Source organism: Calonectris borealis, chromosome 4, assembly GCF_964195595.1.
Source record: "Calonectris borealis chromosome 4, bCalBor7.hap1.2, whole genome shotgun sequence".
Taxonomy (NCBI): domain Eukaryota; kingdom Metazoa; phylum Chordata; class Aves; order Procellariiformes; family Procellariidae; genus Calonectris; species Calonectris borealis.
The window spans coordinates 17,649,841-17,677,119 of NC_134315.1; the positions used below are offsets into that span (position 1 = coordinate 17,649,841).

The 27,279-nt window shown below is 39.9% G+C and overlaps 1 protein-coding gene across 5 annotated transcripts in view; it reads right to left on the bottom strand.

Annotated features, from left to right (window-relative positions):
* The window catches only part of LDB2 (LIM domain binding 2), a 224,073-nt gene that overhangs the window by 36,200 nt on the left and 160,594 nt on the right, over positions 1-27,279 (bottom strand). For all 5 annotated transcript variants that reach the window (XM_075148822.1, XM_075148820.1, XM_075148819.1 and 2 more), the window contains exons 3-5: positions 16,956-17,128; positions 11,672-11,794; positions 9,974-10,057 (exon numbers count right to left, since the gene is read on the bottom strand). In XM_075148822.1, the coding sequence (XP_075004923.1) occupies positions 9,974-10,057; positions 11,672-11,794; positions 16,956-17,128 (380 nt within the window). The remainder of the gene's footprint in view (positions 1-9,973; positions 10,058-11,671; positions 11,795-16,955; positions 17,129-27,279) is intronic.

Below are 27,279 nucleotides of genomic sequence, written 5' to 3' on the forward strand. Positions count from 1 at the left end.
TACAATTAGCCACCAAGGAGGTGCACAAAAGAAACAAAAAGTGTCACGAATATGATTTGGGTGATAACATTGGAAGAATCCAAGAATATACATTTTGTTCTGAATAATTTTTCATTCTCCTTACACTGTTAGCTATCATAATGAGCAAGCTGTATTTCATGTTCTGTTTCTTATTGCAATTATTTTCATAAAATTAATTCATTTTAAAAATTACATTGTTCAAGGGCACTTAGCAATAGAATATATGATATTCTTTCCTTTGTATGGCTGAACATTTCATCTCACACACTGGAAAAGAAAATCAGTACGGCATCCAAGGATACACTGGAATATCACCACGATATTGGGAGAGTTATAAAAGACAGAGACTTGCTATTAAATAGACTATAATATTTCAAATGACACCATAGCTCTACCACATCTTGTCAAAAGCTAATCAGTGGAAAGGTCCGGTGTAGTGTTTAGAAGATTGAAACTGTACTTCCTTCCTTTGCATATCACTGTCAGAAGATTGTTCCATTTTATATTTCATTACTTTGATTGGAAAGTTTCTAGAAAGAAACCTCTGCCTTCTTGTAGACTTGGGATCTACATTACATTGTGGTATACAGAGTGGCAATACTCCTGATGAAGCTGGTGCAGCGAAGCACCAGAGTGAGACAAGGTCTGCTCTGGAGAGTACTGTGATCTCTGCCCCATCACCAACACCATGTTGTTTAGACAGTGCTTGTGTTTTCCTTGGAGGTTTTGATCCAGCATAGCTGGGTCCAATCCTGCTTAATAAATGAGACGCTATGAAATCTAGGCTAGGGAATACGGCTGTGGGCTTTTTTTCATGTGCTTCATACTTACTTTAGTAAAACCATCTTATCTTGGGTAGAAATGGTGCATAGTCCTTTAATTAAATCAGCTCTAAGTTTTGCCTGAATGATTAATAAAATGAGAAAATTCTCTGTCTTGCTATGAAAGCACTATTCTTTTGTTTTCCTTCATTCTTTTCTATTCTTAAACCCTTTCTTCCAGACAGATCCCCAAGTTGATATTTGTTCCTTTGGGCTCACCTAAGAACTATAATCTGTGGCTAAATCAAGTTAATTTTCTTTTGTCACGCAACTCCAAAACAAAACAACAAAAAAACCAAGCAATAAAAATAACCATTTGTTGTTGTTGTTGCTCACAAAGCATGGCATTTTCATGGCTAAAATTGCCCAAGGGAATGGAGAAATTAATTTCAATAAATTGGATTTTATGGGTATAAAAGACCTCTGAATAAATGAAAAACTATGAGATGACATTTGGATCAAAGGAGATATATCCATTGACTTTAATGGATGTTGAACTGGATCTTTGATTAACAAACTGCCTTATTATGAAGTCACGGTGAGGCAGCAACACCGACTGGAAAAGGTAACATGGCACAGGATTAAGGAAGCGATTTGGGGTAGGGAGGAATATTCAATACAGCACAGTTTTCTAGCTGTGCAGAATACAGTACCAGAAATTACACAATTCAGTTGGAAACTTGTGTTATCATTTTGATAATGTTTTCTGCCTCCACTCTGCTCACAAGCCTCATGTATGCATCAGTACAGGTCTGGTTCAGCACCTCTGCTCATCGGCACTGCCTGTAGATTCTCCATGTCTGCAGAATGGGTCTACCTTAAGTAAGGTAAACACAAAATCATGGGCTTCTCTTTATTAATTTGATACACCTGTTGATATTTCCTTTAACATGAACAGAAGGTATGCTTACAAATCAAAAGCAATGGACAGATTTGCACATTAATGACCAGCAGCTAGACACTGATATATTCATATATATGTACATACAGCAGTGAAAAAGTTTACCGAAGTTCTAATAGTTTAGTACAAATGGAGAATATTTGCAATTAATCAGTAAATTACTAAACAGTGTGGTTCATAAGGAACCTACAAAAATGTGTGTTCCATTTATATCCACATGTACATATATATAGATAGAATTCTGTTTTTCACTCCGAACCAGTGCAATAAATCAACCTTTTCTCTTTCTGCTTATTTTAATTTACAAAACTTGATTTGAAAACATGGTAATCTGGTATGAGCAAGAGTCTGCTCTAAACTCTACCGCTGAAAGTCAGTAGTCACTCTACTGAAGTGAATAAATTTATAGCAGTGTGAGGTCATAATAGGTCAGACACAACCACTATAATGTTCTCAGATCCAGAAGTAAGAAAGGGAAATTTACAGCTTAGGATCTCTAGGATTCCCCAGCACTTTCATGTCTTCTCCTTTCAGTGCTGGCAAATTTGGAGATGAGGTCCAACTTCAAGACAGATGCCAGCTGATATGAATCCATACAATGTTCTCTTCCCTGCCCAACACAAGTAGCACTCAGGGAGCTAATAAGGATGGTCATCATTTGGGTAGATTAGTTTTTTCATCAGATCAGTCTCCTGATCCAGCTCTGACAGTGCTTGCACCAGTACAAGGGTGGTGACTGGAAGACAAATTTAGCTTTGTGTGTGCCAGTCTCTAAACCTCACAGGTTTTGGTTTTTAGGGTTTCTGCTGTGAATATAAAATGGCAAGATTACAGCAGAAAAAGTGGGAGTATACAGACAGACTGAATGACGAAGTGGGGAGGCATCCTCCATACAGACAAGGATCAGGGCATCACACAAGAAAGATGAGAGCTTTTCAGGAACATCCTAGAAATAGGATCAAACTCAAGAGCCCAAAGCAAACCTCCAACATATGTAGAGAGAAAAAGCCAATATGTAGATAGAAAAGCCAAATTTCATCTTGAGATGTGTCAAAGAAGATCTCTCCAGCAGAGACAGGGAAGCAGTAATGCTGTTTTACCTACAGAAAGAGTGGCAGAGGAAGGGGAAGGGACAAGCAGGCTAAGCAGTAAAGTTAACTACATATAGAAATGTATTTAAAAAGATTATATGACCTAGTTGCTTGTGATATCACAATAAACAGACTCATGAAATAATCTTTCTGAAGATTAAAAACACGAGGTGTGGGGGTATAGTATTCACTTTCCAAATCAAGAGCAGATCACAGGGCTGCCATAGGCTTTCCACAATGAATACTTCAGGTTCTAAAATAACTGCTTCCAAGAACAAAGATTTGAACCACCAGCTTTGCATTAAAGCCTACTTCTTGACCTCTTCTGAGCACCCACCCCTCCCTGCACAACAATTTGCACCAAACACCCGTGGATATTCAATATTAAACAACTAATTAAGATTTTTGCTGTTTTCATTGCTTTGAACAAGAAGCTGGTTTTGGCGTTTTCAGGTCTTCATACAAATCGTACCTCTGCAGCTCTCATTCCTAAACTTAATTAATAGTTATTATTATTTATGACTGCACTGCATACTAGTCCAAGCTTTAATTTGGTCTTCTAAAAAGAGAGCCTGTGGCTGTGTTCTTGGACTTTTTTTCTTCATCTTTTTTCTTTTCTGAAATAACATTATTAGTTCAAATCTTGTAGCTTGTTTTCATATGGCTAGTGCTTTGTCTTTGTCTCTCTTTTTCTCCTTTTTACCCTTCTGACTTTTTTATTTTTAAACTGCTCCAACCTAACTTCATTCTGATTTCTTACTCATGGATGCTTCAAGGACTCACATCGCTGATTATCATCCTTCCGTTCTCATTAGTCCAGACCTTAATTTTATTTCAAAGGTCATATGGTCTGTATGTCCAGTGGGCACGATAGCTGGCTTGTGTTCATACACAATATATCTTTCTCCTTAACTGATACTCATGAGACTAGTAGTGCCCTTTGTGTGAAGACTGGCCATTACCATCTCCAGAATACTGGTAAAATTTGCTATTTCTGCTAAAATCCCAATTTGTTCTCTAATCACTTGCAATCTGTTCTTTTTGCCCATTTTTCACTGACTTCTGAAATTCCCGCTATCTGCAGACACTAAAATCTGTTTCTGAGCCATGAGAAGCAGGAGTGGTCACTACTGCACCAGCTCACTGTACTCTCCAAAGTCTCGTTTAAAATTGCCATGATTTTTTTAACTGCTATTGGGTTTGCTCCATCTTTTTTTGCTTCTCGTGTGCCACAATTTTCCCATCTATAAAACACTTCATTTGTTTTAATAAAACGCTTAGATATCAATGGATGAAAAGCACACCACTATTATTGTTTACAATATGAATGTTATCTTTCCAACCCATGTCCTATCCAGAGATTGCTTCAGATTCCATCTTCTCTTCAGAACATTTCTAAGTTGGTGCTTCATTCTCTACCTGTCCTGTCTTCCGCAACTCTCCCATCCCTGCTCCCTTGTTCCACCCGCTCCACCCTCACCACTTCTTTTTTAAAAATTTTGCTGTATCGTTTTCTCTAATCTTCCTGCTTATGATGGAATAACTCTTGATATAACTATTCTGTGATGTTGTATCTTTATTAAAAAAGTGAAAAGCTAACATTTGACTGTATGAGCTGTTGCAAAGAATACATTTCTTCTCATTTATTATTCTGAAAGTAACATATAACACTGTCTATAAAGCATTAGATGCATAAAAGAGAGGAACAGAAACCACTGTGATCATTACTAAAATAAATGCTAAGAAATTACATTACCAGAAAACCTTGGCAGAATCCGCTAATTATAGTTGGCACAGATAGATTACAGATAGCCAGCTATAGTCATCCGAATCCTTCTGTGAGAACCCTCTGATTTTGACTGCATTTTCCTGGGGAGAGCTGCCCCAAGCTGAATTGGTTTAGGTTGAAAAATTCCATCATTTATAGGAATAAAGTCTACAAAATGTTATGTCTGCTTTCAGCATCTCCTTCCGAGGATTCTTTAAAATTTTGACAGCTTTCATAGGAAAAGCTCCAGAATGATTATATGATCCAAACCCCCTCCTTTGAGTGCTTGTGAACCCTTAATAGAACTTCTTATCCATATCCATTAGGATATAGCATCTGGCTACATGATCACATACTCGGTTTCCCTAACACCCCCCATTCAGCGCACAGCACAAAGAAGTTGCTGTGTGTAAGACTTCATTCGTATCTACTGAAGACATGGAAATGTGGCAGAAGCACGAAGCAGGAACTGCAGAACAAAAAAGGGGTGAGCTTAGAGTAACCCAATGCTGCTTTAATGAACTGCCCCTGAGCTCTACTCTGGTACTAAGTCATGTAAAAAGCATTTTCACCAGTGTGTTCTCAGAAACACCTTTTTCAACTATATAGCTAGCCCGAGACAACAGACTGCATCCAACGGCAATAGTTTTGTTATTAGTATATGGGATGAGATGACATTCCAAGTGCTCTGCAAAATCAGGCCCTTGCTTTCTCAGAATGGCCACCTCCCCTTAGCTGACCCCTCCGAGTGCCCCGGTGCTCATCCATGTGCCTCAATGCCACACGTGCACACCGGGAATGACAATGCCTCTTCAGCTGGTAGGTGCTATGCAGCCATTAACATTTGCAGTTGAGATACTAGAATGACACTGCAGAAAAACCTACAAGGAAATGAGTAGCACTGGAGCACTTGCTACTGAGTGAGTCTAGTCATCCCCTGCACTGCATGTGTCGGGGAGTCTGTGGGAAACACAATGCGTGATGATGTGGTTAGAAGATGATGACTCACAAAGGGAAACGAATTCATGTTGCACGGGTGACTACAATAGCATTTCTTTTCCCTGAGTACCTGACTTTGCATCCTTAACACACTTGCAGGTAATCTTTCTCCTTCTTCTCTGAAGATACACAAACAGCTGTAAAATATTGACCAGATAGCTGCCACAAACTGTTACATATTAGGAGCAAACTAGCTCCCAAATGATTTGAGTTCATATCCTTTCCATGCATGAAACCATATTTAGAGAAGCAAATTTCCTTGCACATTAAAGGAAGCTGTTGCACGCATGTCTGTTTTGCATGTGCAAAATAAAATTTTACATACACAATGGGTATATATACAAATAGCTTTTGATTGCAATGTAAGTACCGCCTTTAGAAAATTGCGTCCCATTAAATAATTCATGTTATCCTCCTAGCAGAAGAAATCCAAAAGTGTCTAGTGAGGAACTAAATTAGTGAAAGTGGGGATTCAGGAAATATTGTCCTCTGTGTTGCAATAGTAACACTTCATTATTGGTTTATACAGAAAACAAACGAATTGGATAATTTGTAGCTCAGATAAGCCTTGGTTAATATAATCATACAGGATGTAAGGGGAAATGGGAGTGTGCATTCCCCTGCCTAGATACCTCTCCTGACGCAGAGCGGGAGGGCTCTGCCACGCAAACTCTCTCTTTGCAAAGGGCAGATGCAGATTCGGCTCCATTAACACCAATAAACTGGCTACCAGAGCAGACCCACAGCATGGGGAGGATGCAATAGCTACATCTGGGGAAGAGCACTAAGAAATCATTCCAATCCAACCAGTGCAAGAAAGCAGAGACAAATTTTGAAAGCCTGCTGGGCAAGATACAAGAGCCTATATTTCAAGGCTCAGGCCAGGTAGTCCTGCCTAATTGACAGTAGGGGCTGGCTTTTTTATAATGTCAGAAATTTTGACAAAATAAATCATTTTATAGAAGGCAGCAAGAAACATTTGAGCTCCAATTTGTGAATAGTGCTGCTAGTATAAATCTACTGTTTTTAGAGTACATTCAAATCCATTACGCATTGAAGATCTAAATAAAATAGCTGAGCAACTAGAAAATTACATAGAAAAAAAAAAGAAGATAATGTGTGGAGACTAAATTATTGTAGCTTAGTAGAAACTGTTCTTCTAAGTGTTATCTCCATCTTCAAACTCTGTACAGGATTCCTGTTTGTTCCTGGACTCGTACCAACTGAGCCTAGGATATAGGTCTTGGCCTTATTATCTGATAGTTTGTAATATCTACTACTTGATGACTTGATGAGAAATTACATTTTAAAAAGCTTGATATTAATTTAAAACCTACAAGGTTTTGCTCATTATTTCTGAGACAGCCTATTCAACTCCTAGTCAGCAGCTACAGCAAAGTATGCTGACCCCATTGATGAGGTAATCAATTATACTGGAACAAAACAAACTAGTAACTAGGAAGAAAGGAAGCCTATGGTTTTATACAGAGCCAGAGAAAACAGGGAGAGAGAGCATTTGGCAAATGACACAGGACAAAACATTTCATTTCCAGGTTCCAAGAAGATATATTTTAAATTTGTATTAAATATTAAATGTTCTTCTATGCTGGACAGCTTTACTCAGAGTGAATGAAGACAAACCAGGGCACGCACCCAAAGCTGTGGCTCTACAGGCATGTGGCACTCTGGAACGGAGGTTTACATGCCAGCAACTGCAATTACCCCAACTAGCAACGATTTAGCATTCTGTGATGTCTAGAGCGTAAAAAATCCAGGCTGTACCTTTATATCACAACCATCTGAAATCCAGGCTTAAATTCTGCCTTTAAAGAGACTGCAGCACAGCTTGCTGCTGTGTGCACGTTGGAGAATAAAAATGATTAATTCTGCCCATCAGTGAAGTTTTCGCTTATAAGTATCACAAGCCTTTGCTGTGTGCAGCAGAAAAAAAATGAAAATCATTTTTATGTTTAGTTTAAAATCCTTATTCAAAACCATGTAACAGTGCTAATTACTAAACATTAGGAAGACTGAATAAAGTATCATAAAATGCTGACCTAAAAAAAACCCAACCACAAAACAAAACACCTTAAACTTAAGTGCATTTACTATGTTTTTTTATTGCATGATTTTACAATCCCAAGTTCAGAAAAGATTTCATGTTAAAATTAACAGAAGAAAGTAATTGGGAAAGGAGTAAATCAAAATAGAAATATATGATTTAATACAAGCTCCCATGATGAGCTGAACATCTGAAAAAAGAGCAGAATGATCAATTCCTCAGCACAAGAAAGAGAGACGCAAAAATTGGCTTGGGAGAAAAAAGATTTCCTTTTGGAATCACCACAGCAGGAGCCAGAGGAAGCTTTGCACCCAGAGACCTAATGTTGTCTGTTAAGCTAAAAAAACTAGTCTGGAAGAAGAAAGAAAGTAAGACTTCATCTTTTCATCCCCTTCCACTTCACTGCTCATCTCCTTAGTGCTTGTCTTGATCCCAGTTTTCTTTTTCTGAGGATTTTTTTCTCCCTCCCCCCCTTCCTTTCTCTTTTTTGATGCTGACGAGGGGAGCAGCATGGGTGCCTGATGCCAGCTGCGTCCTAACAGGGACCCTGCCTTTCTCATTTGCATTGTCACATTCAGCAGTTACAGAATATGCCACAAAGGACCCGGAAGGGCTCGGTGATGGAGATAGCGCTGCAAATTCAGCATGGCCCTCCGAGCCTCGTGGAAGACGGCTACTGGGTACTGCTGCTGGCGTGTGCCAGCCCAAGTGCTTGCCAGTGCGTCCGGTCATGCTAAGGGGATTAAGACCTCAAAAGAAGGGCAATGCCTTGCGCCACAGGAAAATTCAGAAAGAAAATATGGAAATAGCCTACCTAAGCCAGCTCCTTGCTGCCCAGTTTGCCACGCGGGTGTAATGCAAAACGTGGTGTGACTGAGGAGGAACCTCCAGTGGGGATTTCTGGACAACGTGCTCTAGGATGCCTCACCACGAGACAACAATGGTTGGTTGTGTGGTTATAGGGGTGTTGCCAAAGCGCAACGGTCGCTCTCTGTACCAAACCAGAGACTAAACTAACTGTGAGAATACAATATGCACAACATACACATATTATTCTTGTATTTATATGTGGAAAAATTCTAATGCAATGTATTATTCCTCTGAGGTTTTATGCCATATTCTTCTTTCAGTTACGCTACAGCAGACCTGCCCTGCATAACTCAGACTATAATTTGAACAGTAACTTTTACACTAACACCACATAAGCAACAATCAGCAATGGCTTATCATATTGAGAGAGTAAGGACAACTACAGGCTGTCTATAAGCTATAGGGATACAGTGAGAGAGATCTCACCACACATCTCAGTCTGCACACTGACCCCCTTAGAGTTCAAAACACTCTAGGGGTAGGACTCCACCCAGAGGGAATGTGTTACAAAGATCATAGACCTGAATGAAGGGCAACTAAAATATAGACTGTCAGGTACAGCTCCACATTAGGCTGAAAAAACCTGCATTTTCTAGTGTTCTTGTTATCTTAAAAAAACATCTTGAATAATTACTCGCACAATTAAAAGGAACAAAATCAGATATTCCTGGCCAAGTTAGCTTGGTGTATCATTGAGTAATTTTCCTCATTTTATCCACTAATGGCATGTCTAGAAATAAGAAAAATCTGAATTTTAACCTTGAAATAGGAACTCTACAGACCCGTATTTCAGTGTATGCATTGTAAGCCCACACCAGGGAATACTTTCAAAAATAAAAATAAACTTCCAAACTTTGAATGCACTTTAAGGGTCATAAAGCAATGGGAACAAATGCATTATTTAATCATAAAAAACACACTCGATTCAGTGTAAGGCTGAGGAGGGAGCTCAGGCTCCCAGAGGCAAGTGAAGGGAGGACTGTTCTGAGGGACTGCTGCAAACGGGGCTGGAGCTGAGCTTTCCCTCAGCCCTGCCTCTGCCTGGGAGAGGGGAGGTCGAAGAGCTGGAGAAGACAGGCAGCTCTTAATAAGAATGAGCAGCCATTTTCTCCGGAACAGTGAAGCAGAAAGGAAAAATGGTGGGGAACTTCTTGCTTACAAAAAATGAAGCCATTATTCAAAACTGAGAAGAAAGACCTTTAAAAGCATTGGCTACTCACACATTGCTTTGACTCCATGATAAAATTCTTACCCTTTTTAATGGCATGTTGTTAGCAGCAACATCTTTATTACAGTCTCTGTGTTTCTCCTTCATCCTTATTAAGAGTAAGGTCCATTTCTTACCTGACCGACACAGGCTCTGTTCTCATTACCTTGACTCAAAGCTAACAGTAACTTTTAAAAAATGCTCACAATAATCATCAGCTATAGTATGCTTACCCTGAGGTAGTTGAGGGTGAAGTTTGTCAGACCCATTCGAGTGATGTTTTTGGACAGCTGCTCCAGCACCTGAGGGTCTTGTGCCTAAACAACAGAGGAAAAAAGAATTTTCACTTTGGTTTCTGTCTATTTGTTTTTCTCTATGTGCTTGGTGGAGTGCAGGGCGGGTTCTCTGAAGAGAGATGCCATTCCTATGGAAAAAATACACATTGATACTAAATTTATGTCATAAGCAAGAGAGTTCTGTTTGCACAGAAAAATGCAAAACCTTATGAAATTGAAGCAGAATAAAACCTGTTTTCCAGTATCTTCTTTCCAACCCTACCCATTCAAGAGAGAGACCTAGAAAGTCTGGTCATGCACAGGGGCGTAAGCGAGCAGGAACCCACCAAAGAGCTTCCTGAGGGATCACAGTACACTTTGAGCCTTCCATTTGTTGGCTGGGAGTCCAGGAGACTAAGCAGATAAAGGCAGAAATAAAGACGGTATTGCTTTCATTTTGTGGATAAGAAACTGAAGCAGAGAGAACTCATCAAGCCACCTTCAGCAGAGCTGATCACACAAGTGGCATTAAGCACGGGCCAGAGAACCCTTGTCTAAGTTATTTTCCCAGAATTAAACAGGGAAAATGCAAGCACAGTCCTTCTCTGACCCTAGCCAGGAGCCTTACCTGTGAGACCAGCCTCCTCTTTAAAACGAGATCAATCTCATTACTAAAATTAGTACTTGCTGGTTGCTGCCTCAGCTGGTGTACCCTCTTTGAATTGCAGCCCTCTAAATACGTATTGTTGCTCATAGCCATCCTCACTGTACCTTAATGGGATACTATTGAAGAGTTCAGAAGATCAGCCCTCTAAAATAACTCTGAGACAAAAATGGTGGGGCAGATTTTCAAAGGTATTTTCTACAGGCCTGTAATAGCATTTTCAAAAAAGTCCAGGCTGCTTAAGTTATTTAAAATTCCTCACTAAGAATATATCTTTATCTATGGATATATAAGTAAATCGATGTCAAAATACGGGCACATGTTTGGGCCTGTGTTCTTACCCTCTGTAAAACCATAGTCCTGCAATTACTATTGCACTACTAATCTGAACGATTCTACAGTGCAGAACTGAAAGTGGCAATAAGACTCTGTCCTTTGTTTTTCTCCAATGGCTTACTTTATAACAGTTTGACATCAACCTGTAGAATATTTAATATTTTAATATTCCATTGTGTGTGTTTTCATGCAATTACAAAAAAAAGAAAGTCTTGAAATGTGAAAAAAGATCATCTGGATTAAAATTCTAAAGGTTTCTAAGTAAATATATGGTAATTGCTTATATTCTGTCTCAAACAAGGCTAACAGTTTGCTTAATTTAAAGACTAAATATAATTCCTACCTACAATGATGAAAATTCACTGAATTTACTGTAGTTCATATCAATAAGAATAGATTATGGGCCCAAACCATACAGACCACCAAATGGGATTAAAAGGAAAACTATGTGCTAAAACAAAATGAAAACATAGCAACAGTGGCAACAATAGAGCACTGAGAAACAAGTGAGTGATGAAAGAACTTGCAAATGGATGTAGTTGCAGGCAAACCAAAATATTTATAGTTAATTGTCTTGGGTGTGAAATTTGCTGGAGTTCTTCATAAACCTAATCTCATCTCTTTACATTAGGTCAAGTGAAAAAAGGATTACTTACATGCATGGCTAGAATGCTGCGTGGGACTAATTCTCTGTACTGTCTAATAGTAAAGTGCCATGTTTTTATTCTCATAAGATCATCAAAAGTAAACTCCAAGATAAGACGTCCTTCTGTGCATACCTAGAATACATAAAATGCATGAAATAAATTCCCAGGAATTTTGTTTTCACTGGTATTGTATCATCGATTAAACAACATTCAAAAATATCAGAGCAGTATTCTATTGTTCATCTCTGCTGGATTAATTGTTTTTCTTTCTCTTGGGGGGAAAAATACAGTGTGGGAAAATGACTTCATAGGCCTTACCGCAGAGACAGTAACTTATAATACTATAGATTTTATAACAGTTTACAAACATAGAATATTGTGTGTGCTAAATCTTATTTATTGCATCAATTGTCTTTCCTTCGCAGTTTGCTACTGGCAATTAATGACTGAACCTTGCAGTGGAGGTGGCTGTGGTGCAACTGCGTACACTTGATGTCAAGTTGCTGAACCAGTCATTCCCAACCTGTTCTATGTTGCCCTTTCCTTACAATAGCTTGGCATATAAACCTTCCTTTCATGTCCAGTTGAAGTACAGAGAGCCTTGAATGCCTGTGGCCAAACCTAATTTTTTGCCTATTTTTTTCCTTCCTGTCTTTTCCAAGTGTTCTTGTCTTTTCCAGGCATTTTATCCCATTTTTATTTTTCATTTCTTATCTACTTTTATTAACCCCACCCTTCCAAGGAAAGCTAGAGGGGGTGTCTGCCATCAGGCTGCATGAGCTGCATTGCCACAGCAGGTTTGAGAGCCAGGGGAGCAAAGAGGTTGCAGTCGTGGACGACGGAGCTGCTTCCACAGAAAGTGGCTCACGCAGCTTTGTGAGGAGTCTTGTCCGAGAAAGGAGAGAAAATATGGGACGAATAAATGCAGCAAGTGGGTACTGAAATGAAAACTAAAATAAATTACTGGGGACTTTTAAACAATTGTCCACAATTTTTTCCACCAACAACAGGTGGAAAAAAGTTGTGGCTGTGGTGGTCTTTAAGGTGCAAAATACATGCCCAGCATGGTATCCTGACTGGAGTACTGTAAATGATGCATGGTCTGAAAATTAACTCCCTCTGTTGTTGATTTTTTTCTTTAAGTTGCATGTTTAGACTTACAACTCCTATTCAAAGTAAACTTGCAAGTGCAGGGTACAGAGATATTGTGGAAACAGGGTGTAACAGCTTTCAAAAGAAAAGGTTCCTGCAACTTTAATTTTAGTACAACTAATATTTGCTTGAACAACTAGCCATCCTAGATTCAGTTGAGTCTGTGTAGCCTTTTTACAAGCCCCAACTCAGACTTGGCTAGTTCCCACTTGGGCAATGTGTGGCTTTTCTGGTTAACAGTTCACTTAATGTCATCATAGTTTTTCCTCCTCTGAAAAACATGTAGGTAATTTTAACAGGCATACTATATAGACAGATTACTATAGACCTATAAAGCAGAATCTTGCAACAGGTTCTGATCTGCCCTTTTCAACATACCTTAGTGATGCCTTCAAATTTTTAACGTGACTTATTTTGTCATTTGACCCTGATTTTGATTTTCTCATCAGTTGCACTATGACAAGAAATTACACATGGGTACATATGTGCACACATAAGGATTCATACCAGAAGAAAAACATTTTATATTAATGTTACTGTGTTGAGGCCAAAGATTCTGATTACTGACCAGGTAACATGAGAATATTTCAGGTTTAAAATATTTTTTTTTATAATAATACCTGTGGCTTCTCAAATGTTTCTTCTGTTAAGCTCAAAACCCCACAGCTCTTAACAGATTTATTTTATGCACTGGCATTAACAAATTTTAATAGAAAAACTGAAACACATACCTCATATCACAGTGGTAAAAATTTATACATCTTATAAAGGAATTTAATTTCCTTATGTAGAGCAGGATTTTACACATTGCTTTTAATCAATAAAATTGGTGCAGTTCTTATTTTAAATGGACCTCTTTTTTATTTTTTTTAAAGCTGCCTTTTACATAGAATCCAAAAATCAAAAGGGTCTCCAATTAAGAAAACATTTTCTGTTGTGCTGAATTCATGTTACCGTACTGTGAGCTCTGACATTTTGTTTCTGTGGTAACCAAAATCAGCTGATTAGTTGGCATGGCAACAGAAAAGATGTAATCCCAGCAGACACACTCTAATCAATGCCCCCAGCACAGATGGTCTCCGGAGGATCAACAAGAAAGAGGCTGGCAGGCATTCAGTATATCACGTGGTTGCTCTAGACTAGGCCAGGAAAAAAACTAAAAAAGAACATTTCTCAAACTAACCAATAGCTTTTTAACCCCTTCACTGCACTTATTAATTGTAGGAATTCCAACCGCTCGCACCTATGAAAACGAACTTTGGTCCTGTGCCTTATTGCTCAAAGTCTCGCTCTCCTAACACCAGGCATCTTTTAAACTCTTCCCCTTTTATTAACGACCATTTCTCAAACCTGACTGTGTGCTTGAAAAGAAACCCAAAGCTTATGCAAATCTGGGAAATGCCTGAGATTGTTAGTAAGGATTAAAATCACTGAGTTTCAAGGGCTTCACCTATAAACTCCAGCTGATGGCCCCACTGTTGGGTGCAGGTGGAGAACAGTTCCAACACGGGGTGCTCACTGCTCTAGTGGTGAAGGCAAAGCTCGCCTCTGCCAATCTATCGGGAAATATAAATAAACATCGCTAACTGCAGAAAAACAGTTTGCCTACACATAAAGTTGGAGTGTCGGTAAACACGGTGAAAACAGAGGCTTAGGAGGACTCCTAAAGCTTTCCTTTACTTGGAGAAAAAAATGAAGTATCTGCCAGATAAAAACATGGTAGTTAGGACTTCAGTCTCTTCTTTTACCACATTTAATTCATGCTATTGAACGGTATTCAATTCTTTATAGTATTTATTTATACTTTGATAAAACAATTTTAAAGTGTGTGACACTTTACAAGGACTCTTGCCCTCTAAAGACAAGCTGGACTATTCATAATGTTACTGTTAGGCATGTTCTACCTATATTTGTTTGAAAAAAAATTGGAAATGCCATTTTATATATTCGTCCAATATTGCAGTATGGAGTGAATTGCTCTAACTAGGAAAATGTCGAAATGAATAAAATGCAGCTGTGGATTCCTGATTCAATATGTGATGAGAACGGTTTCAGCCCATTATATGAGAAGTTAGTGAACTTGTAGCTTACAAGTTGTGAAATTGAAACAGCTATTAACAAATACAGTTAGTTTGTATTTTTGCATTAAAAAACCCCTTTGTGGTAGTTTCACTGGGTGAAATTCAGACACGATCTAAGGAGTTATGCAGTCCATTGGAGTGCTGCTTATTATGGGAGGTCTACTTTGTTCCACCACTGATGCTGTGAGTTACGAGTTTACCTTTGGGTACAAGATCTGTGCCCTCAGTATCTCTGCTAGAAGTTACACACGCACAGCTGAGACAACATTCGGCTCTGACTTATTTCTAAGAGAGTAATATATTCTTTTCTCCCTTATTCCACCAACTACTGTGTTTTATTTCAAATTTGCTCTTACTAACACAGTCATATTTTAAACACACAGCCATTAAAACCCCCTAATTTTTCTCCCAGAATCCAAATCACATCCCCACCTGAACTTTTCTACCAGGATACTGAGGTGTATGTTGGAATCCGCAACAGAAACGTCAGGGCTGAAGCAGGCGGTGCGCTGCCGGGGGTGCAGCGCACACTGCGCACAGCAGGACGGTGCTACGGGAGGCGGCTGTGGCCCCCTCACACGAGGTGTGCACCCAGCCCGGTCCCTGCTGCTGGTCTAGCTTTGACTTGCTGGATACTAGTCTCCTTTCCAAAGTAACAACACTGTAATGTGCTGTTACGGTAAGTAAAATAAACTAATTGAATGAAGGAAAGTGTGTTTTGCTTACTGATTCAAAAAAACCCCTTCTATTTGCTATTGCATTAAAGCTAACACAAAGGGAAATGACAGAAATCGTTTTAGGGAGCTACACAAAGAGTGAGTTAATGTACACCCTCGTCACATCCTCTGCACATGGCCAGCACGCACAACTCCTCGTAGCAAAGAGCAATATCTGGTCTCTTCGCATCTTTTTCTCTCTCTCTGATGGTGTCTATGTAAGTCACAGCAGGCTGGAGTGGCAGAGCTGGAACAACGACACCATTAAATACACACCTCCCAGCTCACCAGTGCTCCGCACACCAGCGGCTTCCTCTCCCTCTTCTTTGAGCCCCACTCCGAGAGCCATGAAGATGTCGGGGAAGACACTACAAAGGGATGGGACTCACATACATGCTAAAACAGCATAAGCCGCGTGGGCCCTGGTCATGATGCTGTCAACAGCCGGTGCCTTTTTTGACTCTAAAACCTCCACAGTCCTGCAGGCTAAGGGCAACAAGGATGGGTTATCTCCTCCTGTGGCCCCTTCTCCTTTTGTGCTTTTCTGCACACAAAGGTTAAAATTCATACAGATGAACAGGTACAAGATAGAAAATCATCATTTCCTGTTAAGTTACAAAAGGGTACATTTCCGTTTTGAAAATCAGTTTACTGATTTTTTTAATATAAAAAATTTTTTGTTTTATTTTCCACCTTTTTGGTACTGTTTTTTGTAAAAATATGGCACTCAGTTTAATTACAGGACTAGAAGTGGCCAATGCATGAAGATAATTCACTATCAATTACAAATATTGAATATTCACTAACTGCCTGATCCAGAGCATGTTTAAATCAATTGACTCCTTCCATTGACTTCCCTGCCCTTTGGACCAGCATCCTACTGTATTAAATCACTATTTTCCTAAAGATTTATAGTCCTTGGACAGGGTAAGCATCAAATGTAAAGCATACCATCCCAAATGGTAGGTACCAGCAATGCGAAATCTCATCGCTGCTTTAAAATCGAGCCCAGAGAAAAGGAGATGGGCAGGTTGAATTTAATTCACATACAGCTGATGGTTCTGACAGCTGATGGTTCTGGCAACCTGGCATTATGTGCTTCTCTTGCAATCTTTCTGGGAGAATTGCAGAGGATGCCCACAGAATTTTCCAGTCACGTAATGAATATAGAAAATAGTAATTAAATGGCTTCAAGGGTTTTCAGTATTAGAAATAATCTCAGTCTACCAGAAAAATGCAACAGCCAATATTTTTCACCCTTATATACACTGAAAAAGAAAAAAAACCAAAAACCCAATAAAAAAACCAAACCAACAACATGCTTTATTGAGTCTTCCCTGTTACCTTGGTAAACATGGGTTTTCCATGCTGAGTGACCATGGTGCATTGATCACAGTCCACTGTGATGGATGAGTTGTGGTATGACTCTTTTGAGTGCTTGAGAATGTAATACAGGTCTGTTACACCTCCTTCAAAGACAGTGCTAAAATAACGAGGAATGAGGGTCCTTCCAATTGCTGTGAGGAAAATACAAAGCAGAATTCAGCAAATGCTCTAGGTTATAAAATCTCAAACCATTTGCTAACAGAACATGAATAATTTTAAGAGCAATGAAATCAAACTTTCATTTAATGAATATAATACATGTTCTCTGTCTGCTGTAGAAATGATGTTGTGCCTGCTCCCATTGAAATCAATGAAAATGGCTTACTCCATTCAGAGGGAGTGGGCTCATCTTATTTAATCTTTTTACATTGATGGCGAGTTAGAGTCACTCTTGAAACCATCTGCAAGGTTTTTTGTCCCAAAGTAATTATTATACAGAAAGCCACATGGTGTCAATTATCATTGAAAGTTGGATATTACTCATAGATGTATAAATACAAGTGGTGAGCATTTACAGAAATATACTCGTACACCCAAAAAGGCAAAGCACATTTATATAGGGGGGGTTGTGTACACATACATGTTTGTCTGTGTGTGGGCACACGTATGTTTATATACACCCACCCACACATACACACACACACGTGCACACACACTCTTGATTGAATAGGAAGGCTACTGCTGAGAAATCAGAGTCCTGGGGATTGAAGGACCTGAGAATGCAATACGATATATGTTACACAATATATGACTACCCACAGGTCTATCTGAGATCTCTCTTTAGACCAGAAGTATTTATGTCATAGGCTAGAAAGTCTGAGCAGATGCCTGAACTAGCTTATATGCACCACTTAAACCGCAAACTATGGACTCAAGGTACCCAATTCTGCAATACTTACTCGGCCAAAACTCTCACTGAAGTCACACCTCTCACTTCAATAGCAGTTTCAGGTAAGTACTACAAGGTCTCATTCCAAATACCTAACAGTAACAGTGAGCTTCTGGGTGTATTTCAGATGCACAGACTAACAGAAGCACTGACATGAAAAGTAATTATCTCGTGTGCAACTGATGTTTTCCATCTCCTTTTTTACAGATAAATTTGTTTGTAACCACAAGCCTCCTATGACAGAACACTTCAGTTTATAATAGACTGATACTTCTGATACCGAATGACTCATTGCTTTGCACGCATTAATCAATCCACAGTAATTCTGAGTGGTGCATAAATAAAAATTGCCTCCATTTTACAGAGGGAAAAACCAAGCAATCTAAACTGTGTTTTGGAAGAATGAGACAGAAAAGTCCCCATCAATAGGCAAGATTAGAGTTTATTAGTTCCTATTTCTTATTTGTCTATTAGGACTACGTAGTGACTCATGCCTCCCTCATTTGCTGTATACTTTTGAGAGTAATTTCTAAAAAAATTATTTTCATAGGAATTTTGCCAGCATATGAGCAAAGGCTCCTGACCCTAAAAATGTATTTGCAAGTGGGTGTTGTAAATTAAAAAGTATGTCGTTTTCACAGTAGTTCTGTGAAAACTGTTTCTGCTCTGTGCATTACAATGTGGAATACTGTATGTGCAGTCATAACGCACATTATATAATGAAAATATACAAATATAGAAAATTAGGACTTGTTAAAGCTTTTGCTGTAATATTAGATATTAATGTAATTTAATGTACAAAAATATACCACGCTCTCTGGAAGTGGCTGACAATTCAATGAATAAATACGTTGAATGACTATTCTACGACTCTAGCTCCTAAAAAAACCCTACCCACTCACCATGCATATATTAATTTTCTACAGTCTTTTAATTTAATTTAGAAAAACTGAAGTCCAGTGTATCAGCATAGGACTCAACTCAGGCTTTAACTCAAATTTTTACATGTTGGTATGGTATATAGTAAAATGTGAAATTTACCCATCAAGTTAATTTCTTGCTCCCCTAAGGCTAATTAGTGCAAATTAAATTTCCTGCTAATCATCCTAAGCAGCGAATGTGTGATATGAAAATCCAGCAATCCTACTGATTGTGATAAACCTCTATTCATGTGACTTACGCACTGCCTAAATATCTGGAAACTATTTTAACTGCAGTTTATAGACCATTCCCAAAGTGGCATTGTCATATGGTGTTGCTTTTTGCCTTGTATTCACAGCTACAACACATTAAAGAAGACTAGAAATACATTAAACACCTTATTCTTATTACTTTTCCTAGTAAGCATTATCTATGTTTGCCACAGGGATATGCTACTGTGAACAACAAAGTGGGGGACCAAAGGATGAAGAGGAATAGAGGTGCACACAAGAATACGCCCCATGGAACCTGGTTTTCAATGACAGATGCACATGCACACCTTGTCTGTCTGTAAAATTGAAAATAGCTAATACAAATGTCCAGCATAAACAATTATAGCTAATATTCACCTCCAGAAGAAACATTCATGGAAACCCGTATTAATAAGCAGACCTGTCCTTGGCTCACCATGTTGCCTCGCCACAGAAGACTGAAGTGGTTTCAAGGTTTTGGTTCTCTTCCTGAAGCACTCAATAGCTTAAAAAGATCATTTCATTTCTAGGATAAACATGAAACTCTCTACAGTGGTAACAAAGCTTATTTGTGCAGGACAGAGTATTTCCAAGAACAACAAAAGGCTGTGGAACAGCTCTTACAAAGTCTAGGGATCACCACAAACTTTCTGCATTTTAAGTGCAAGGACTTTTCCTTGATTTTTTCTCCTCCAAAACATAATTGTGTATATGAGCATTCAAGCACATACGTGTGCGCACCCTCAGCTGCGCTGCACGCATACATACAATCCTTTCCTGGGCATAGGAATATGAATGTGGCAAACGTGCTTTTCCTTCCCTTCTTGCAGTAGATGGACATGCTCAGGTGTGGAGGTACACACTCCACCTGTGTCTGCCACTGTACATCTCAACAGGATTTTAGCAACACCATGTATCTTCTGCCAGAATCAGCTGACGGCTACTTCCTAAGAGGACTCCAAGTAACGTGAAGGCAGGATTGTGGGACAACTGGATACCTGTGGCCACTTCGGGATGTAGTTTAGCCATCCTTGCACCAGAAGTGTGAACTCACACCTTGCAGAGCACAGAACAAGCAGTGCAGAGGCAGTCACAGACAATAATGGCAAGTATAGTTCTAAATAGCATGTGGTGTAATATCCTATCACCCCAACAGGGCTGAACGAAGCCTTATCTGCTACTGCCATTGGAATTTCTTCATGTTTTAGAGCTTGGCTTTTAGTTCACAGAATACACTTTTACGAATGTATCTCTGTGCACGGTTTTGTAGTGTTCCTCCCTCCCACACCACACTTCCCTAAAGGAGCATCATGTAGACACCCTCAGAGCCAGCGCACAGATCTTTGCCACAGGAGCTCCGAGAGTGAGCGTTTGCAGTAGCAGTTTGAGTATGGGGAGACACTTGTCATTTCCTTTCCTGGTGTCAGGGCCCTGAGAGCACCCCTGCTCCGGGGCTGGGCTGCCAGGCAGATTTTCTTTCCAGCGTCTCAGGGGAATCCTTGCCCAGCTACTGCAAGGCTTTCTGCCTACATTCTCGTGGAGTTCCCTGCAACCGGATCTCCTTCCAGTCCTGTCTACTGTCCAACTGTTGCTCCTTATTCTTTCTCCAATCTCTTTGCTCACCTACCCCCATGGTCCAATCCTCCATTTTCTCACCTTATGGTTGATCGCTTTGCATCGGTTATCTTCCAAGTTCACTGTTCAACTCCCAGTATTTCCCTGTCTTTTCTTCTCTCCCCCTCCTCGCATGCTGCCCCTTTTTCTCTTGCTCAGGGAGGCTCATTAACCCTTCCCAAACCCACCCGATTTCCTCATTCTCCTTACTTAAGCAGGCCCAGCTATCTAGTTTCAGTCTCTCTGTTCTCCTCCACTCTCCCCAAAACACCAGCTTCATGCGCACTTTCTCAGAGCCCTTCCTACCCAGCCAGGCTGCCCCAGCTCCTTGTCCCAGGCTCCCTGCCTCAGCAGTCTAAGCTCTCCTTCTGCATCTTGATTTTGTGGTTTTTTTCCCCCAAGATTCTCTCTCTGCCCTTTTCCCCACTCTGCCTCCTCCTAACAGCAGATTCTTTCTCCAAACAAACCCCAATCTCTCCTTCCTTCCTTCAGCTTCTCATCCAGCCAGGGACTAGGCAAGAGGACCTCTTCTTTCTGTGCCCCCCACCCAGCCAAACATCTCCCCGTTCCCCATGTTTTTCTCATTGACTTCCAACTCTCCCTTACTTAATCATCCTCCATCTTCTCCTTTCAGCTCCCAGTTACTATTTCTCTCCCCTCTCCCACATCAGTGTCATCTTGCCCTGATTTATTCCCTTCTCTTTTCTTTCCTCCTCTTCCCTGTTCCTTCCTCTACATTCAGGTCATGTTGCTTCCTTTGCAGGGCCACCTGGATCCCAGGTGCACCCGCCGGGAGTGCAGGAGAAGGAAGGGCCTCCTGCTCTCACGTGCAGCACTGGCTGAGCCTTCCCCGCAGCCTTTGCAGTGGAAATGTCCACGAGTCCACAATAGCCCTGAACTGCAACACGCCTAGTTACTCTTTGCAGTTAGCATGTGGATAGCCCCATTGGGCTCCTACGAGGAGCCTTACTATGTTCCTGGGAAAGGGAGTCCTTGGAAATTTTAGCTGTCAAACTCTCGTAAAGCCTGCACTGAGTACTTGAGAATGGGTGCTTTTTTCCCCCCGAAGATTTATAAATTTGCTAAATTCAGTCAGATTTCCACAAAGAGGACAAAAGGGAAATCGCTGCCGCAAAGGTGAGCAACCATACTCCAGAGCATACTTGGGCATTTAAAAAACAAAGTTGCAAGACTTTTGTAACACAGATAAAACAGTATTTTTCCATTTGCGGGGGGAAGAAGAAATCCTTTTTGGCTTAAATAAAAAAGAACTAGCTAAAAGGAAAAACAATTTCAGCTTTATTGGGTCAAGTTTGGGAAAATTATAAATAAGTAGAAAGAAGGCCTTTTAGTGGTACTTATCAAGCAATAGCAATAAGAGATCATTTGCCTGCAAGAATACATTGGAATAGTCATGACTGCAGATGCTGAGGCTCTGAGCCCAATACTCAGGCTTAGGAAAGCAGACGTCGGTTCATACCTGCATCTATACAAATACTAACAGGCTCTTACAGTCATACTACCCAGAAAAGACCTTTTTACAGTGTGAAATGTGACACCCTGCATTGCAAGATACTGGATATACTAGAAGGAAAATTCACCTGCCCCCAGCATTCAGGCATTAATTCCAGGTGACTGGAATGCTGCTTGAAATTATGATTTTGTCCTGGGCAGCATCCTTCATCCCTAGCTGAGTATCTGAGGATCTACTATTTCCCATGAGAAGCGGGCACTGCCCCTTAACGTTTGCTTCATTTGTGCTAGCAAATCCCCAGATAGCAAAGCAAACTGACAAAGATCAGCTGGATCTAGCAACAGGTAATAGTTATTTATATGAAAATGTCTATAAGAAAAGCATATCTGAAGTGACTGTTTTGCACAAAATATAATGCTGTCATCTGCTGGAATGATGTACCTTTAGCCTATTCAGTGGTGTAACAGCTTGGCTACATGTGATTTTGTATACCCTTCCGGTGGATCAGAGACCTAAATACAATTTTAGAATTGAGGTAGGACAGGTAGATTTGTGACACTCCCCCAAATATGAGCGATCCAGAAATCAATTAATTCAATCAAAAGCAAGAAGCTTTGTAGGTCAGTAACAGTTATATTACATACAATTTCTTAACTATCATTCCTGGGGAATTCTAAAGAAAAGATGAAACCATCTGACATATTAAATGGCCCAAGGCCTGCCTCTTGGGGAGGGGGGTCACGCTCCTGCTTTTTGGCCTGGGCATACAACGATAATGATTAGGGTGCCCCTCTGTCATCCTGATCCTAGCAATCGTTATTTTCATGCTGTCCTTCCATTTATTTCTCCTTTTAAATATGTTTGCCTGAGTGTAAAATATTTTATTCTCTCAGGAATATGTTTAAGTCTAAAATTATTTTTCCATCCCAAATTGAGCCAAAAAGTCCAATGATCTCTAGGTGGGAATGGCCATAATTTGTGAAATTCAGGGGTTTTGCAAGCCTCAGAGCAGCTATAGGCAGAAAGCCAGTTAAAAAAATAGTTTGTAATACAATTGTGGTACCACCACACACCATGTGGTGGTGATGGTACTGTTGGGTTTTTTTTCCCCCAAGGAAGATTTGAATAAAATAGAAAGTAAACATGTTTTTCTAGTTCACAGGAAACTGGTATTATTTGTGGGCTAGGAATAGCAGAATACTTCCTCCCTTTGTGTCCCAAAGATAGGCTGTCAAAATCTCAATGCCCTCCCTACAGAATGAAGGTTCACGGCCTCTTTGCAGAAGCAGGGCTTGCTAGCAAACCCCTCCTTGCTCACTGAACTGCTCATGTGTTGCCTTTACAGTAGAAGCTCTCAGGGGCAGAGTCTTGGATTTAGCATATACATGTACACCATGTAAGATAACTGCCAAGTTGTTATAGAAGTGAAACAATGGAAGTGTTAATCAGTGAAATAAAAATATTGGTTTTATTGCTTCCAGGCTGGTTTTTGCAGCTCTGAATCCTGTCAAGTCCTATGTCTTCAATTAGAGCTAGGATATAAAATAAGTAATAAAACAGACACAAATATAAAAACATAAAATATAAAAAGCCTTTTAAAGTTCCACAGAATCAGCAACAGAATGAAAAAAACCACCCTGTGCCTATAGCTTAAAGGAGCTCTGGAAGCTCTGGTGCAGCCTGCAGCTGATTATCTCATCAACCCTCCCTATAGATGGGCTTGAGGAACTCCACTGGTTGGGACTTGGGTGTTTGTGGGTCCCCACACAAAATGTTGAGCTGTCCTGTAAAGCGCTAGGCAGATCATGAAAGTCTCTTGCTTGAGAGATTATTACAGTTGGATCTCAGTAATTAAATGGAGATGCTACCACTAACTCTCCCTCAGCCAGATGTAAGGACTAGGGAAGCCAGGAGAAGACTTCCCTTTGATTGCAAATGAGGTTTCCTGAGCACCGCAGAAGAAAGCCTCATCTTTCTGTTAATTGTTAATTGACATCTCTGGGCATGGCTAATTGACATCTGTGTGGGCCAGAGCTTGGCACATTCATTTACATATGTTTTTGTAACTGAAATAAACAAATCAGTACACACAAAGGAAAACTTCATGGAGTTACATAGTGGTGTCATTGCTGTTACTCTGCCTATAGTTTTATTTGCCCAAATTTGTACCAGTGAAATAGCATGTCAGGTCCATCTGGCTGGGACATGAAGGGAGGGATCCCTCCATGAAGCTGGAAAACAGTAAAGCTCCAGTTTTCGGTACTGTGACCTGCTCTCTGGAAGAGCTGCAAGGCAGGCTGCTCGTGGGAATGACCCCCACCTTTGTAAGACCTTAACTGGTGAGTGGACTCAAACAGAAACCAAACAGCATGAATCTGTCAATTCCCAGGAAAAGCTACTGTTAGATTTGATAGTATGGCACGAAAGGCAGTGAAAAGGCAGTCTAATAAGTCCAATTTCTGTCTTAGAGATGTGTGGGCCATGTTGATTAAACCACCCACATGTATCCAAGGCAGAATCTGGCACACACAGACCTGTCCTTTTTTACTCCCTATCTAGTGGGTTAAGATTGGGCTCCTATCATTTAGACTACTTACAGAATAAAAATTATAATATGTGATTAATTTCCACTTATAGGAAATTTCTAGTTATTTATACAAATTAAATAAAGTAAAAGTAAAATTAAAGTATGTAAAATCAAATGTATGATTTAAAATCTACAACAGTAGTAATAATAATAATATACTACAGTATACTATTACTAGTAGTATACTAGTAATATATTATATTGTATTCAAACATTCAGAAAACATCTGTATAATCTACAGACATTACAGATTTTAAATTCCATGAAGTTTGGAAGACAGTGGAAGTCCTATCTCCATATTGCTAATAGAGCACAGCTTTTTGAAGAGTAAAATTAGCCATATATACATTCTTCCCATGTCCTTACAATTTTGTTTTTATCTTTAATGATTTACTTGGCACTTCATGGAAACTGGGGAAATCTAAGGTTTCCAAACATTTTGCCTTTGTTCTCAATTTTGTAACAAAACTGCAAAGTGGGATGAGTAACATGGATTCAGCACTGTGACTGAGTGACTTGAATCCTTCCCACATCCAGAACCCAATATTTTGGGGTATTTTTGTTTTGATCCATGATATCTGCAATATCTTATTCATATTTTATGTCAATAATATTGCCTACAGTTAAAAGCTATAACCCAAAATACTAAAGCTTATAAAATTGTAAATGTCTAGGTTTCCCTCTCCAGTTCCTTCTATCCTGTGTAATTCAAATATTGTGTTAGGTTTGACTCTGTCTTTTCTCCAATAATTATTTCCTAACAACATTTTACCCTGTGAGGATTTGCCTGTATAATTTTCATTCGGTTGACAGCGTATTTCCTTTTCTCGAAACTCCGTAACTTCAATCCTCTAAAACATACTTAAGTCAAGAACAAGTAACAGAAACTTCATGACAATGAGACCCCAGCTTAACTCCCCACACCTTATGACCCTTATTCTCATAGACACATAATCTGCAACTCAGTCTTAAATCCATCATCTCTCTGAAGAAAGACAATATTTTACTATAATTCATTTTGGTAAAAATAGTCAGAAAACAGCTATAAAAAGCTCTATGTGTCTCAGCGCAAAGCTAAACTGCATCAGCATAGTTTTTCCTTAAGGCTCAGCCAGCCTACCTATTACAATAAAATTTCCTCCCAACCCTTTCCTTATTATACTGGCAGCACACTACCAGTCTTTAAAGAATTGCTCACTACACAATTCAGAGTCTTCAGATCTAGAGTATTTCAGTCTCAGGTTAAATACTCGGTGTGGACCAGGGGATGTGGAGGGCAAGCGGCAGAGTCCCAAATCCCTTTCACAGGATGGCAGCTGGGCTTGGAGGGCACCTCTGGGGATCATCTGGTCCAACACCCCACTCAGAGCAGGGTCACCTGCAGTGGGTTGCCTAGGACTGTGTCCAGCTGGGTTTTGAATATCTCCAAGGATGGAGCCTTCACAACCTCGCTGGGTAACCTGAGCCAGTGTTTGACCACCCTTTCAGGACATTGCTTTTTCTTACGTTTAAATGGAATTTTCTGTGTTTCACTTTGTGCCCAATGCCTCTTGCATTTCACTGGGCCACACTGAGAAGAGTCTGGCTCTGTCTTCTTTACTCCGTCCCCATCATATATTTACACACATCGATAAGATGCTCCTTCTCCAGGCTGCACAGTCTCAGCTCTCTCAGCCTCTCCTCAGGGCAGATCCTCCGAGCCGTTAATCATATTCATGGTTCTCCTCTGGACTCACTCCAGTACAACCATGTCTTTCTTCCAAATGGTGAGCCCAAACTGAATATCCTACTCCAGGTGTCTCACCAGCACCAAGGGAAGGATCACCTCCCTCAAACCCTCCCTAATGCAGCCAAGGAGGCTGTTGGCTTCTTTGCTGTAATGGCGCGTTGCTGGCTCACAGTCAACTTGAACTCTCAGTTCCTTTCCTGCAGGTCTCATAACCAGCACCTCAAATTCAAGCACAAATAGCAGAGCACCGGCCCTCCACAGTTCTGTACCAGCTTCAAGCTTTAAATTGACAACACTTTAAGAACTCAGGGAGTCTGCTCACTGATCATAAAATGAAAACACAGAGCCCATACAGTTTGTTTTTTAAACAACTGAACTAGGTTTCTGTAGTACAGAGCAGGCCAGACCTTTACGCCACATTGAAAAATTCAGAATTTCTCATGGCAGGCACATTTCTGAGGAAGCCTATGGTCTAAGCTGATTTTTTAGGCTGGAGGGCAGAAGCGTTTGAGGGGGTTACCCATATTCTTTTTCCACAGACAAAAGACACACCTTAGATGAGGAAGCTCCAGTTTAACTGTAAAACTTCCACATCTTATAAATCAAAACCATCACTGCCCAGCAAAGATCTATACACAAATATTTTAGCAAAGAGAATATTTATATTTGCATAAAAAATTCCACACTCTGAATGCGAATAAAGCCAGAACAAATGGTTTTCCTGGTTGCAGTATATAGCTACTCACACTTCTTCTGTGCTAGTAATTGTTTGAAGAAAGAGTATTTCAGTTAACTTTGTTCAACAACTGCAAAGAAG